The sequence below is a fragment of the Leptonychotes weddellii genome, chromosome 11, assembly GCF_054177405.1.
Source record: "Leptonychotes weddellii isolate Sample4059 chromosome 11, ASM5417740v2, whole genome shotgun sequence".
In the NCBI taxonomy this organism is placed as follows: Eukaryota; Metazoa; Chordata; class Mammalia; order Carnivora; family Phocidae; genus Leptonychotes; species Leptonychotes weddellii.
This window is the reverse complement of record NC_138379.1, coordinates 79617183-79632594: the sequence shown is the minus strand read 5'-3', so window position 1 is coordinate 79632594 and position 15412 is coordinate 79617183. Positions and strand designations below refer to the sequence as shown.

General features: G+C 46.6%; 1 protein-coding gene across 2 annotated transcripts in view; it reads right to left on the bottom strand.

Annotated features, from left to right (window-relative positions):
* The window catches only part of LOC102735382 (sortilin-related receptor), a 118937-nt gene that overhangs the window by 64935 nt on the left and 38590 nt on the right, over positions 1-15412 (bottom strand). For both annotated transcript variants that reach the window (XM_081799267.1, XM_081799266.1), the window contains exons 7-11: positions 10712-10813; positions 9500-9669; positions 4203-4395; positions 1531-1648; positions 1276-1349 (exon numbers count right to left, since the gene is read on the bottom strand). In XM_081799267.1, the coding sequence (XP_081655393.1) occupies positions 1276-1349; positions 1531-1648; positions 4203-4395; positions 9500-9669; positions 10712-10813 (657 nt within the window). The remainder of the gene's footprint in view (positions 1-1275; positions 1350-1530; positions 1649-4202; positions 4396-9499; positions 9670-10711; positions 10814-15412) is intronic.

Here is a 15412-nt window from a genome sequence, read left to right as displayed (position 1 = left end):
CCCACGTTAGGCTCCTTGCTCAGGGGGGAGCCTGCTTCTCTCTCTGCCTGCAGCTGCTCCTGCTTGTGCACTCATGCTCTCTCTCTCTCTCAACAATAAATAAATTTAAAAATCCTTAAAAAAAAAAAAAAAAGCACCATGAGGCTGGCTGGCCCTTCTGAGAACCACATCCCTCCCACCATCACGCTCCACCTGCAGAAGGTGCTCAATTAAATTCTTATCCCATGGGCGCCTGGGTGGCTCAGTTGGTTGGGCGACTGCCTTCGGCTCAGGTCATGATCCTGGAGTCCCGGGATCGAGTCCCGCATCGGGCTTCCTGCTCGGCAGGGAGTCTGCTTCTCCCTCTGACCCTCCCCTCTCTCATGTGCTCTCTCTCAGTCTCTCTCTCTCAAATAAATAAATAAAATCTTTAAAAAAAAAAAAATTCTTATCCCGTGATCTGTTGAGTTCTCCTGGTGGCTCCCCGCATATGCAGCAGAGCACCCCTAAAAGCAACCCTCCACAGAATAAGACCAACTGTACTTCCCTTGGCCTTCATAAGTCATGGGAGGCTGATGAAAGTATTTTTTTTTTTTTTTACAAGTTTGGCGATTCTCTAATGCCCAAGGCCAAATTGGCATTCGGGGACCACAGAACTAGCTCTACTCTCAGAACTGGTATCAGCAGTGCCTAAGGACCCAAAGCAGCTCTGCAGACTTAAGGCAAAAACAGTCTCCTTCCACAGCGCAGGGTGAAATGGAAGGGCCGCCCGGCACAGCCCACCGAGGAGAGGCCTGACTTCTATCTCATTATGATACAACAAGAAATGGCCAGTTTCACACCAGATACCGGTACGACCACACGGTCATTTGCTGATAGATTCTGCAAATATTTACGCAGTGCCCACTCCATACCAAGCACTGCTAGGTTCTAGGGGTAAAGAAGTTAAGCAAAGAGACATTGCTTTGTCCTCTTGGAGCATTTAGTTAAATTCACAGACATGAGGGGAAGAGAAGGTCTGTTTTTGATTCAAAAGAATATTTTTGGCAACATCACGAGCCCACCTTACAAGGTGCGAACACAAAATCAGTGCAGCTGATGCTCACGTGTGGCTCTGGGTACCTTTCTTTAATTTTATAGTCATACTTGGCGCCACCGGCCTCACCACGGGCCGCACGTGTTCCTGAAAGGTGGAGGCATGACCATGTTCTCCGACAAACCAGAACCCAGGTTGGAGGCGGGGGGGTGGGGGATGGGGGCTGGGGAGGCGGGGGGGGGTGGGGGCGGGAAGCTGACCTCTCGCCACCGGGCTCCAGCACTGCTAGAAATGTACACGTTCGTCTTGCTAGCCAAGTTCTTTCCCACCGAACCTAAAATGCAAGGGGAGTCATTACTTTTCATTTCAAGAAGAGGTCAAAGAAGATGTCAGATACCTTGCCCAACCGGAAAGTCTGAGGCATATTTAGCAACTAAAGATGTCTCAAAACCACAAAAAGCCATCGCTACGGCATAGCTTAACCCCCGGTGTGGGGACGAGCACGGCGGACTTACCAGTGGCGATGATGAGACCGGGAGCGGACTCCTTGGACAGGATGGGCATCCTCCGGAGCTGGAGGTTGAGGAGCTGACTGAGCCGCTGGGCCAGGTGGAGGGAACAGCCCTGGGCGAGCTACGGGACACAAGTTCCAGGCACGGTCAGCACGTGATAGGACACGACCAGCTGCCTCAAAACGGGGAGGCCTGTATGCAGACAGGACAGCTACACACAGAAGGAAATCTGGCCCAAAGGAACCCAGACTCACGGCCCAGCTGTGCCCCACGGGCCCCCAGGTGGACATGATTATCTGAACCACATAAATGCCTCTCGTTGAAGAAAACAGAACAATACGAGCAAAACAGTCCTCCTGAGACGCTCAGAGAACAGCTATTAGAAATCAGTGTCCACTCTGGGCGCCTGGGTGGCTCAGTTGGTTAAGCGACTGCCTTCGGCTCAGGTCATGATCCTGGAGTCCCGGGATCGAGTCCCGCATCGGGCTCCCTGCTAGGCAGGGAGTCTGCTTCTCCCTCTGACCCTCCCCCCTCTCATGCTCTCTCTATCTCATTCTCTCTCAAATGAATAAATAAAATCTTTAAAAAAAAAAAAAAGAAATCAGTGTCCACTCAAGTAGGTCGAAAGCTGTCCCTCCCTCTGTTTTACCCAGAGATACTCTCACGTGACTCGGCACTAAAGAGAATTAATGATTTCGTGGGACTTAAAAAATAAGGCCGTAGAGATAGATTTCAAATACAGTGTAAGCAATTCCATCAGAGGAAAAACCAAGAATCAGAAGTCATAAAGTCTCACGGATAAGCTCCCAGATGTACCACATAGGAGATAGAAACACCAAAGGATCCACATTAAAACAGATTTTAAGTGGTCAGCGTTTGTACAAAGCACCAGCTCTGCTGTGTCCACTGCAAAACAAGTCATTCAAACTGGCCTCTGCCACTTACGTTCGGATTGTAATAGTTGTGCAAACAACGCTGTTTGCTGTGTGGTCATGCCAGATTCTCTTGGTCAGAATGTGACTGTCAAATGTTATTCAGCCTCGTCTGGTGTTCTAGACAGGGTAACTCTGTGTGCTTATGGGAACACGTAAAAACAGACATGGTTTTGCTACATACACTTACTTTTATAACAAAAGGATCTCTCTAGCAAATGTCCATTTTGCTAGCATCACAGTTTAGCAAATGAAAACTGGAGCAAATTAGGTTGGGTCTCAAAGAAATATGTGCCAACTGACCTGTTCTTTCACCACCTAAAATCACAGGTAAAAACTAAAAGCTCACCAACGGTTGTAGAGTTCATAAATAAACAGGTCAGTCAGGAGAATAAGCAGAGTTTTAACAATACCATTAATTCTATTTAACTAGGGCTCAGACCCCCAACAGCATGCTCAAAAGCAGGCCACCCCCATCCACACAGGCTTGTGCAGAGCTCCCAAAATCTAGAAGCCACTCCGGAATAAAGAAGCACCTATGTATCTGTCTCTGTCTACTTATATCTTGCCTCTTTCGAAAGTTAGACTTGATGTACTAAGTCCACACCTGTTGCCAAATAGGGAAGAGTAATCAAGAAGTCCGTGGAGAGCAAGAGTCTCCAAAAAAAAATTTTCCCAGGGGTCACAGCTACCGGAGAGTCAACATACTTAATCATGGACAAACAAAATTTAAAATTCCAAAAGATCAGGTAATTGTCTAACTAAATGTTACAGTTCTCCCAAAAATTACTACTACTTGACTTTTTTTCTGAGTTCCTTCTGCCTACCTACCTTACATACCCCAGATCCCTTAGGTGAGGCAAAAAGGAAGGAACTCAGTCCAAAGAATGTTCATCCGAGGGATAAGAACAGAGCTGCTGAGGCGAGTGGGAACACTTCCTGAGGCCAAATAATACATTTTAGTATTCTCAGCTTTTCAGATGGAGCCACAGATTGGGAAAATTGTAGAATCCTGAATTATATTCAGGAAGGCATTTTTTTTTAAAAGAGTTCCACAGAACTAAAAAGCTTACATCAGAGTTTCCCAAACTTTCTTGCTTTGCAGCACAATTGGTGTCCCCGTAAATTTTTTATAGCAGCTTCACGCCAGAATACCAACATTTATTGTTTTACATAGTTGAGACCACACAACTTAATAAGTAGACATGTCCTAATAACTTAGCGGCAGTTCAAAATAATAGTATGCGTGCATATGTGGATATACACACATACTCACGGAGAAAGAGAAGGAGAGAAAACAAAATCTTTATTTCACCCTTAAATATTACCACAGTTACTTAATACGGGATGTGTGCACCTACTGAGTACTACGCACCTTCCCTAAGTTTAGAATCATATTCGATCCCACCACTGTCATCTCCCGTTCCACCCTGATTTTCTCACTTGCTTTTTATCACATCAACTGCGAGGAAATCCAGCTTTACAAAGACAGGACGTCTTCCAAAGAAATTCAGCATGAACTCATGTTGAAACTCGGAACTAAACTCAAGATGGTACTTCCCATGATGACCAACAAATACCAAGTATCTCGTGTTTCCCTCAAAAATTTAAAGCATTCCAGAGTGCCCTTGGGAGTTCACTATGGCACCCTAGGTGCCCTGGTGTTGAGTTTGGGAACCGTAAGGTTAGCATGACAGGTAAAGATTTGTATGAAAAACGCAAACAAGATGAAAGCATCTCTACCTCACAGTTGATTTTTTCTCCATATCCTGTGAAGGCTGGAGCCTGAAGGAACTCCCAGGTACCCCCTTTGTCAAAGGTGATGACTGATCTCATGTTCTCCTCATTCATAGAACCATTAATCAGAGTAGCGATGTAGACTCCTTGCAACCCTTCCACACGGTGGAAGTCAGCAAATGGCTCATTTGCAAAATACCTACAGTAAGAGAAAATAAACAGCTGTGAACCTGAGGTGATATGCCCTTGGTATGTTTTTATGGTAAATAACATAAAATTTAACTGTTGGAAAGTACAGAATTCAGTGGCGTTAAGCACAGTCCCAATGTTGTGTTGTACCCGCATTACTATCTCATTCCAGAATGTTTTCCTCATCTCAAAATGAAACCCTGTACCCACCGGCAGTCATTCACCCTTTCGTCTGCCCACCCCAGGCCCTGGCAACCACCACTGAGTTTTCTGTCACTACGGATTTGCCTATTCTGGGCATTTCACATACACGGAAACATGCCTTTTTTACGGTTCCTTTCCCACAGCATAATATTTTCAAGGTTTACCCATATTGTAACACAAATCAGTACTCCTTTCCTTTTTATAGATGAATAGCCTCCTCTCCTTCCTTTTCTTTCTTTCTTCTTTTTTTTTAAACGTGATTGTGTTTTAACTTTGAAGGCCAAGATGCTTATCGGATCAATAACTCCACGCAGGGAGTTCAGAATGCTGACTACAACACACAGAGCTGATGAGAGAGTCACATCTATCTCTTCCCTGACGAATTCACCCCAAATCCTCCAGTGAGCCTCGACAAACAGGGAACAGTAAGCCAGACTTGCCAGACACCAGTCAAAGCGCTGGGGTTTACCAGCCGCAGGAATACAGCGTGAAGGGTTCCCCAGCCACTGTCCACACGCTTACGACTCATTATCCAATGCCCGGATCAGACCGAAGCTCATAGGGTTCCTCTCAGAAAGCAGAGCACAATCCCCACCCAAGGGAGCAGGATAGAGAGCGAGGGTGGTTCTAGAAGCTTGAGGTTATACTTGTTAACAGTGAAACAGAGATTAAGCCCCTCCCAGGGCCTCTAACTCCTATGCTGGGATACTGATTTCACTGGGAAGCAGTTTTGCCCTGAAATGGTCCACGCATTACAAATGGAACAGATCTCTGAGAAGTGCTAACTGGAGTTCACACGTGGCTTTTAAAACTTGATGTAAGTCCTTTATTTAGAAGAGTTCTGAGCCACTGGGCTTTGTAAAAAAAAAAAAAAAAAAAAAAATTTTTAATTAAAAAAAAAAATCATAGAACTGCTTTTTTCCATTATCCACTGTACAAATCTTGACCTGGAGGCATGCTCTGCCTCTCAGACAGAAAGAAGCATACTATAAGCTCTGAGGCAGAAAAGGAAAAATTTTTTTTTTTTTCAGAGATAGAGCATGAGCAGGGAGAGAGGCAGAGGGAGAAGCAGGCTCCCCGCTGAGCCAGGAGCCCGATGCGGGGCTCGATCCCAGGACCCTGGGATCATGACCCGAGCCGAAGGCAGACGCTTAACCATCTGAGCCACCCAGGCGTCCCAGGAAAATTTTTTTAAAGCACTGACAAAGCTACTTCAGACTGAGAGACTGAGCAAAACCCTAAATAAGATACTGGTGTTGAGACCACATATTCTGACGTGTGGTTTCCTTAGGTCTACCGGAGTTATTTTTCAGTTGCTTCCTTAGAAATCGGGTGAAGGTCTATCATCCACCTGCTCTCTGTTCATCTCAGCAATCCCACGTTGGATTCCATCATCACGAAGCCGCCACCGTCAGGTTTGCTGGCTCCCTTCAAACACACGGGAGGTCTGGCCTTCTCTCAGCTAGATGAACTCTGCTTCTTCCCTCCAGTCACTCTCCTGGATTTTTGCCTTTCGGTTCCAAGCACAAACCTGTCCTCTGTGCCTCACACGCTCCCCAGACGGTCCTGTCAGCTCCTCTGTGGTCCTGCGACAATCCACCTCACCCTAAGTGCCCTCTCTTCATCCATTTTTCTTACATTTCCTCTCACCGGCCCTCACGACAAGCACTTGTCCCCTGCTCCCCGGCCAGCGCCCCAGGGCCCCTGGGCCCCCCTCCTGCAGAACCCAAGCCCGCCTTGCCCCGCACAACCCAGCAGCAGGTCTTCCTCAGATGCGCCGCCACCGGGCCTGACATTTCCTCTCCACACCTGGTCCTCCATCCAGACACCGCTTTCCATGAGATTTCTATTCGGCACATCTCACCAATGCCAGGAGCAACCCCGTTAAGAATTCCTTCTCTGGTCCTCCAAGCAAATTAGGACGGGTTCCTTGGCACCACACTTGCCTATTGAGTTCAAAGAACAACTCATTTCAAATACCACAGAAGGGCTGTGTTTTGTTTTGTTTTTTCAAATCAGCCTGCCCACGTAATCTGCTAATTCACCCTTAACCCGTTTCATCTCGCTGAGATGCAGAAGCAGGTGACAAAAGTTCATGCAAACGAGCCCCCGTGAAGATCTTCAGTCCCTGAGATAAAGCCTGAAGAAAACAGCAAGAAGGCTGAGCCTACGCGGGTCTGTGAACGTAGACATAAACCTCTTTCCAGTTTCCTGACTGGACTCTACGCCCAGGCAGGGCGGGGGCGTCCTCTGTGACCACAGAAAGGGCCGTGGGCATCTATGAGAGGGCAACATGGTCACCTAACTGAGCGTACTGCTTCCTGGGGAGCTTCTGGCTCGAGCTCTGCCCAGTCACGAGATACCCATCCCGAATACCCAACAAACGCGGAGGATCTGGAAACCTCTGGCAAGCTCTGATTTATCCACTCCATATAGCCAGAGGCTCTCAGACATGAAAAAAAAAAAAAAAAAATCAGTCTGTGAAAGGCTTGAGGAATAATGGCTCATAATTTTGATTAAAAAAGTAAGGAGAATATTATTCACCCATAAAAAGGAATGAAGCACCAACACACGCTCCATGTGGACCAACCCTGAACATATTATGAAAGGTGCAAGAGGCCAAACCCAAAGGTCATATATTATGCTGTGATTCTGTTTACACAGAATATCCCGAGGGGGGGTGCGGGGGGAGGGGAGACAAGGGCCAGAAACTGCCTAGTGGTAAGGGGTTTTCTTTCGGGGAGTGAAAATGTTTTTGAATTAGATTAAAGCTGGTGGTTGCACAACACTGTGAATGCCCTAAATGCCACCGACTTGTTCATTTTAAAATGGTTAAGCTAATGTTCTGTGAATTTCCCCTCAATAAATTACTTTAAAAACAAATAAAAAACAAAAAAGGACACAGGAGCCAGCCCAAAGAGGCTGCCACTGACCAAACCAGAAAAACCTGAGGCTGAATCACGGTAGGGATGGTTTACAACACATTAACATGCACTGAATAATAAATAACTCGTGAGTCTATACTGGGAGGGGAAAAAAAAAGTAAGGCACAAAATAGGACATACCTCCGAAAGAGCCAAAACAGGGCGTGGAAAAGCACTATCAGAGAGAGACCAGGTAGAAAGTTCTCCCCTCGGGTCCTGTTGAGTCCAAACCCAAGGTCCCGCTCTTTCCCTTGACACCTGCTCCTCACCCAGCCCTCCCCGATTCCCTGACTCAGCCCACGGGGGTGCTCCTGGCATTGGCCGTCATTCTGCCCACTGCTGAGCCCAAGCAGCTGCGGGCCCTCGACTCTCCACAGTGAAGCAGCAAATCTACCAACAAACCATCAGAATTTGCCCATTTCCGTCATCTCTCCCGCCACCGCCCTGGGTCCAGCCAACAGCAATCCCCGCCGGCTGGATTTCCATCACACTCCCCCAGCCAGGCTTCCTGCTCCCACTCTTGCTCCTGTCCAAGAGTCTACTTTGCACACAGCATTGAGGATGGCTTCTTAAAACACAGGTCACCTGAGTGTTCGTCTGAAGTTTCCGATAATGAAGTCCATTTATGTTTCATGTGCTTTCCTTTATATCACGCAGTTCACAACTTTTTCAATGGTTAAAAAAATATAACAGGTTAAATCAGATGATGTCCATCTTCTGGTCAAAACCCTCCATATCCCACTTAGGAAAAAAGTAAGTTCCTTCCATGCCCTCGAAGGCCCTATACAATCTGAGCTCTGCTCTCTTAGATGCTGTCCCTTGGGTTCTCTCCCTCCTCCTCCAGCTGCTGGATCCACCCTGGCCTCCTCACTGCTCCTAAAATAAACCAACAGAGTCCAACCTGAGAGCCTCTGAGCATGCTGTTCCCTCTGCCTGCAGTGCCCTTCCCCAGGCACCTGCTGAAATGTCGCCATCCTCGAACAGCCTCCCATGACCAGCCTGAATGAAGTAACAGGCTCCTACTGCCCTGACCTCTGAACTTGGTTCACTTTGCCTCCCAGCACTCACCACCACCAGGCATATTACACGTCTGTCTATGTTCTGTCTTCCCCCAAGGAGAACGAAAGCTCCACGGAACAGGGACCCTGTTTTGACTTTTCGTGGCTGGACACATGATCTCAGTGCTGGCCCCGAGCAACAGCATTCTTGTTGAAAGAGCTGGTGACTGCATAAATCACCAGCATGACGAGAGACCGTGGACGGCAATGCCACGGCCTGTGCCCTGGAGGTCATGGCCTCAGAGCCCGACCCCGGAGCCCACCAGCCAGCTCCAGCAGACGGCTCCTTCCCAGAGCGGAGAGCGATCCTCATCACAGTCAGACGCCTCACACAAGACAAGTGAGAATAAATGCCCTCCTGGCCCTCGAGGGTCACGGGTCATTCATCCCTCCCGAACCCCAGACTCCTCAGCCCACGGAACGTCCAGTACAACAAAACAACTCCAAGCATAGGATGTCCTGATAAAGGATGGGTATCACTGGGGTCCTTCCACAGACACCCACAAAGCAATATTTGCAATTGCAATAAGAAAAAAAAAATGTCAATGAACCCAAGTCACTTGGAGGCAAGGCCCCCAGGACTCCCCACGTCAGCTTGCCCTGAGCTGACATTTTCCAAGTGCCTTTTCCCACTGGCTCAGAGACCCCAGAGCCAGACGGGGACTGGCTGACATGGGCTGTGACTCTAAAAGTCACCCGGAGCGGCAGTGCTTAGCCTTGGCCTCACATCCAAGTCACCTGGAGGGCTCTGTAAAACCTTCAGAGCCCAGCCACACCCCAAACTGGTTAAACCACACACCAGGCATCAGGGCTTCTGACAACTCGCCAGTGGAACCCAAATGTGCAGCTGATGCTGAAAAACACCCACCTGGAGGGTGCAGGTGGTACTGACGTGAGACTGTGAGCCAGGGACCCATGGTTTCCTTACCTCACCAGCGTGTCGCCGCCCGCCCCTCCTGGGCTGTAGTAGAGCACGTTCTCCAAGGACAGGGAGAACTTCAGCCCCTCTGCCTCCGAGATGTATAAGTTGGTGCGGTTGTTACTGTGACTGACGCATACAAACACCTGGTCCTCGGAGGCATCTGCGATGTAATACTCCTTTGGAATCAAAAGTCGAAAAATACACAAGTCAAAAGACCCACATGCGCAGTGGGCTTTCCCTATGCACACTAAAGTAATGATTTCCAAATGTCCCAGTGAGAGGTATGGGCCCGGAGCCCACAGACAGCTTCCCAAATCCCTGTAAAGCTCGGCCAACTTTCTTTTTGGAGGAGCTCAGGCCGCCATGTAGCTGAAGCAAGCTGCTTCCTGGCAAATGGGGCCCAAAAGAAGGGGCCACCGAACTCCATAAATGACCTAAACAGTTCAGTTTAGTTCATAACGTCTCCCTCTTTTTCCCATGAGGTCTATTGTTAGTACCAAGTACGATATACATTAATGTGCATTCCCTTTCCTCTAAGGTACTAAAGGAAGATGGAAGCTGTAAAAAGCAAAGAATGGACAAGAATCTTCTCCACCTGAGCTCCCAACCTTCCACCACACCAACTGCTAGTGGCAAGGCCTTCAAATGCCACCTCCTACCTGTGGGCACTTCTCTGATGACCCCAGCCCACCAGGATCCTTCCTATGATCTACGTCATCATACACACAGACTATATATGGTTTGGACCAAGCATTGGACTATATATGGTTTCTTCCTCTGCTTGGTTCTCTGTGTCTCCAACCTGTGTTTCTAAAAGGGTGGGACCCAGCTCTTATCCCCTTTTGTAATCCAGCCGCCTACTGTAAGCAACAGAGCAGGTCCCGAACAAATAACTCAGGGTCACCAGCTCCCCATTCCTTCAGTACTGGCACCCTGAGCCCACTGACTCTAGTCTCAAACTTCTCTGCCCATCCGTCTCCACATAAAGCAAATTAAGGCTCCCATCCGGCTGCACTCTGAACAGTGAAGAGGGAAAAAAAAACAGACCAAGATGCCCAAAGCATAATGGTTCTCTCTAGGGACCTATCTAGAAAGGGACTTCAGGGAGCCTCCATCAAAGATCTATCTACCCAGAAGGACGTCCCTGCAACACCCTTCCCCTGACCCCTGCATGCGGACATTAACACTTCTTTCCACCCCCAAGCAGACCCCACTCACATTAATAGGATGTCTCGTGACAAACTGGGCTGCTCGCATGGGCTTCCTGCCAAAGGAGACCCAGAGCTGGACAGAAGATGGCTGCAGACTGCCCCAAAGATGCTGCCCAGGAAGAGGAGAAAAAAAAAAGTTAATGGTGCCACATTACAGCCACTCCAAATAAGTGAAGAAGGAAACAGAAGTGTCAGACCCCTCCCATTCTACCAAAAACACGAAACACAGGGTGACTGCAAATGCACGTTTTTGCAACATCCGTGTTCACTCCGCAGCTCGGGCTGTACTCGCTTGATCCAGGACACCTGGTCTGCAACAGGTACCAGATACTCCCTAACGCCAGATGAGGACGAAGGACAAACAGTACTGTGGCTGAAGCTGGGTGTGGGAGGGGGGTGGAGATTTAGCCAGGCAGCCCCCAGACCTGCCCAGGGTGAGGTCAGCCACACGCAGCGCATATCAAACCCATTCCCCTTGTTCTTTCTCTCCTATTTTCAGGTTACAAGGATACTCAAATTCAAGGGCTTTAACGTGCACAAAGAGCTGAGGGAATTTTCGCTGATTCTCTTTTGCGACCTTTTAATACTTCTCATTGATGAACGTTTTTGCTGGCGTTATGTTTTCTTCGGTAGGGCATGATGTCGGCCCTGTCACATTGTGTTTTAGAGATACTAGAGCACTGCTGGAATCTCGAAAATGTGTACAAAAGCACTAGATTAAGAGCTGGCTGTACACCTCAGGAAGTCACTAAGCCTCTCTCAGTCTCAATTTATTCATCTATAAAACTGAGAAGCTGATTAGGCTCGGGACTTCTCTGTCGACGGCTGTCAATGGCCCCGGAATCCTATAAATACAAAGGCAAACAGTGGGTATAGATGTACCCATTCATCCCGCCGGGGAGGGTACACAATCTTTACCAGATCCTCAAAAGGGGCGATGATTCAAAAAAAGATAAGCAGCACCGTAAAGGCTCAGTGTGGGTTCTTCCACCTCTGAAAGTATGGGACTGGGAACTGAGGCAAAATGTTGCACATCTATCCAGACAGAAAGGGACACACACCATCATGTGGACATAATCACACACACGACTATTAAGCTGATCGGAATATTGGGATTGCCAGCCAGAAGGGGTTCATTTGGCTTCATTTACCCTTGACCGTGTTGCTACTGTTCACCACAGATTTTAAATTCCTGTAAAGTAAGAAACATACCAATTTCTCTTAACTTTAATAGAACCGAATCCCCTGTGCTAATATATGCCCAATAAACACTATGTGAAGAGCAAGCTGATGAACGAACCTGAAGTTATTCTTGATTTATCTGAGCAGTATATATATATACATACATATATATACACATATACGTATATATATATGCAAACACACATATATTCAAACAAATGGCTAAAAGTAGTCTGTTTCAAAGAAGCCAGGTAGGGAGGTACAAACGACAGCCTTTCCAAAATGGCATGTGGAAAACCATGGTAATAGCTTGTACTCAGTATGGGGCCGCAGGAAACGATGGATCTAATAAAAATGTAAAACTTATTACACCTGAATGAGAAAACAGTACCCAGCAAAACTGTTAGGCATAGATCCCAAAAGCCCTCTTTAAGTCAATAAAATTTTATAGCTATTTATAAAGGTCAGAGGATCCATGTAAGTTACCCTATATAAATCCCTATAAATATATATGAATACACAGATGTCCGTGAAAAACATGCTTCAATGCTTTATACTTTTTCACTTCTTCCCACTGTGGTTAAACCTTAGAAAGGAGCCACTTTTCTCAGTGACACTGGGGGGGCCATCATTAGTTAAGCATTCTTAACGAGTGCTGTTGGTTGGCACGAGAATTGAGAATTCATACCAAGGCCAGTCTTCCTCCATCGATGCAAAAGTCAGAGTACAAAGGTCATAAGAAACCTCAAAACAAACCAAAAAAACAACAAAAAAAGAAACCTCAAAAAACACGCATCCCACTTCCTTCTGGGACAATAATTCCTAAGCCTGGACAATTCAGGTTCACCCCTAAGGAGTCACTGTAATACTTTCTTGCCACCAAGAAACATATTAACAATTTTGTAGCACACTGTGGATTGTCAGATAGATGTATCAAAAGCTCCTAGTACTTTCCTTAATGAGCCATGGGTTGTTGTGGTGGTTGAGTTTCTCTTTACCACAAGGACAAAAGTAAAACATGAGAAAGAAACATCCAACAGTACAGACAGATGTAAAGTAAAATGCAGACACTCTGCTCCCTACCCTCTACTCACTCCTCCTACCCTACTCCCCAGGGAGTAAAAGGGAACAGGCTCCCATGGGGTCTTTAAGGAGTGTTCTGTACCATCACCCCTGAGCATATTTATATAGTGACAGAGGATGCTACACTTACCCAACATCCATTATTCCTTCCTCCTTAGCAACAGGATCTTGACTGTCACCCTAAATAAACCACTGGGGTTCTCTACCTTTTGCATAACTGCATGTGGCCATGTGACTGAGTACCAGTCAATACCCGTAAACCTAAGTGGTGTGTTGGGTTTCTAGGAAGGCTGCTGGAAGGGACTTAATCAGTGGGAAGGAGTCCTATTTTGGCCTATCTGTCCTTACTCTTTCTGACTCCTGTAAAGACTCAAAGGCTAGTACAGATGTCCTAGACCAAGAGGGAACGGTGAAGATGGAAATCATTAGTCAGGTTGGTGGAACAGAGAGAGGCCTGGGCCCCCAGGGTACCAGGGTACCAACATACCAGCCCTACACTGCCTACCTCCAGGCAGCATGGAGGAGAGGAAAATAAGTTTCTGTATTCGTTAAGCCACTTTTTATTTCTACTCTGTTACCAGTAATTGAACACAATGTCAATTTGCTACATGTAATTTTATTTTCCACATAAAAATATCCTTGTGCAATTCAACTTTCTTCATTAACAGTCTCTTAGGCATCTTTCATTTAACAGCTCATGGGCTCTGACATGATTTCCAGAAGCACTCTTCAGTGAATATACCTGTATATATTACCTTTCCCAGAACTACACAAGAATATCTGTAGGATGCCATTCTTAAAACCCCTAGGTCAAAGTTTTCATTTTTGACAGAAAAAATAGCCTTCCTGAAAGGCTATCCCAGTTAGTATAGCTCCCAGCACAAATATTTTCACCAGCGTCCAGGAGGTATTTCAATGCTTCAAGTTATGCCGGTATTCTAGGGTCGGAAAATGTAAGATAAGATCTTTGTTTCATTTGGAGCTTTCATTCCGATAAGGAAAAATAAATTGATGTAAGTAGCTGAATAATCTGGATTTCAAAAAGTGCACTTATATTTATGTTTGAGATTATACCAAAGGAAACAAGAGGTCAAGGAGGAAAGAGCAGAGAGAACTAAATAAATGACACATTCTTGCCAAGTGAAGGCCACAGGATGTCACAGTGAGCTCTTCAATCGGACGTTTCACGGAGAACAGTGGCCAGAGAATGAGGGACCCCGTGGCACGTGGCGGACAAGGACACAGTCCAGAACAGGCTCTAGCATTCACGCCCACCTTCTCCTCTGAGACAGTGACAAGGGATCAGCAAAACATCATCATCCACATTAGTGTTGTTTATACTAAAATATTTATAGATAACATTTTATATATATTTTGTTTATACGTGTTTATGCTTTAAAAATAGTCCAAGAAAGGGGCACCTGGGTGGCTCAGTCAGTTAAACGTCCGATTCTTGATCTCAGCTCAGGTCGTGATCTCAGGGTCGTGAGATCGAGCCCCATGTTGGGGTCCATGCTGGGCGTGGAGCCTACTTCAAAAATAATAATAATAAAAATAAAATATTCCAAGAAAAAAATAACACAGCCAAAAAGAGATCAGCAAATGTAAATAATATTGAGGCTGAATGAGTGCACCTGTGGCAGTCCTATCAGTAGAAACTGTGCTTTTATGTAGATTTGAAAACGTCCATAATGAACAGTTTCACAAAGTTAGTATTCACTGCAAGCACGTCAAGAATGGCTGAGGAAGGAACTCTGAAAATCCACTCATCCGAAAGAAAAGCAACAAGAACACTGACAAAAATTCTCAAAGTCAACTTTTTTAGAATTCAAAAAATTAAATAAAGGCTTGCCAAAACCCAAAGAGCACTTATTGGAGAACGGTGTCAAAGCTCAGCAAGAAGAGCCGACTTTGTGGCCTCAGTCCCACCCCCTTTGCTCTAGCTCTGCGGTAGCCTCGGAAACCCACAGCCTCGCAGCTCCGGGAACTGTGAAAACCAGCAGCCGCGCGGTCAATGGAGGGGACAGACTGTTGCCACGGCCAGCTTGAAACTGCATTCTCAGGTCTTCTCTACATATAACCTGCCTCAGCTCGCTGCACAGACAGACCTATGGAAACAGAGACAAGTGTTTCACATCGCAGCTGCTAGAGCGACATGGCACCTGGAACTCACAAAAGGCTTACGGAAAAGCTGGGGAAGTAGATGCCCCTAAGAGGCTTTGATAAGCTCTGAAATATTCCGGGGAATATTCACACACGCAAGAGCTGTGAGTATGCTCAGAAGAGAAGCGAAAACACACGCAAAAGAAGGTCACACACGCAAGAGCTGTGAGTATGCTCAGAAGAGAAGCGAAAAGGGCCTAATCACTCATGGCTGGGTCTACGGAAGCAGGAACTGAAGGCTAAGGCAGAGTTGTAGATTGCACTAAAGGCAGGCCCCCCA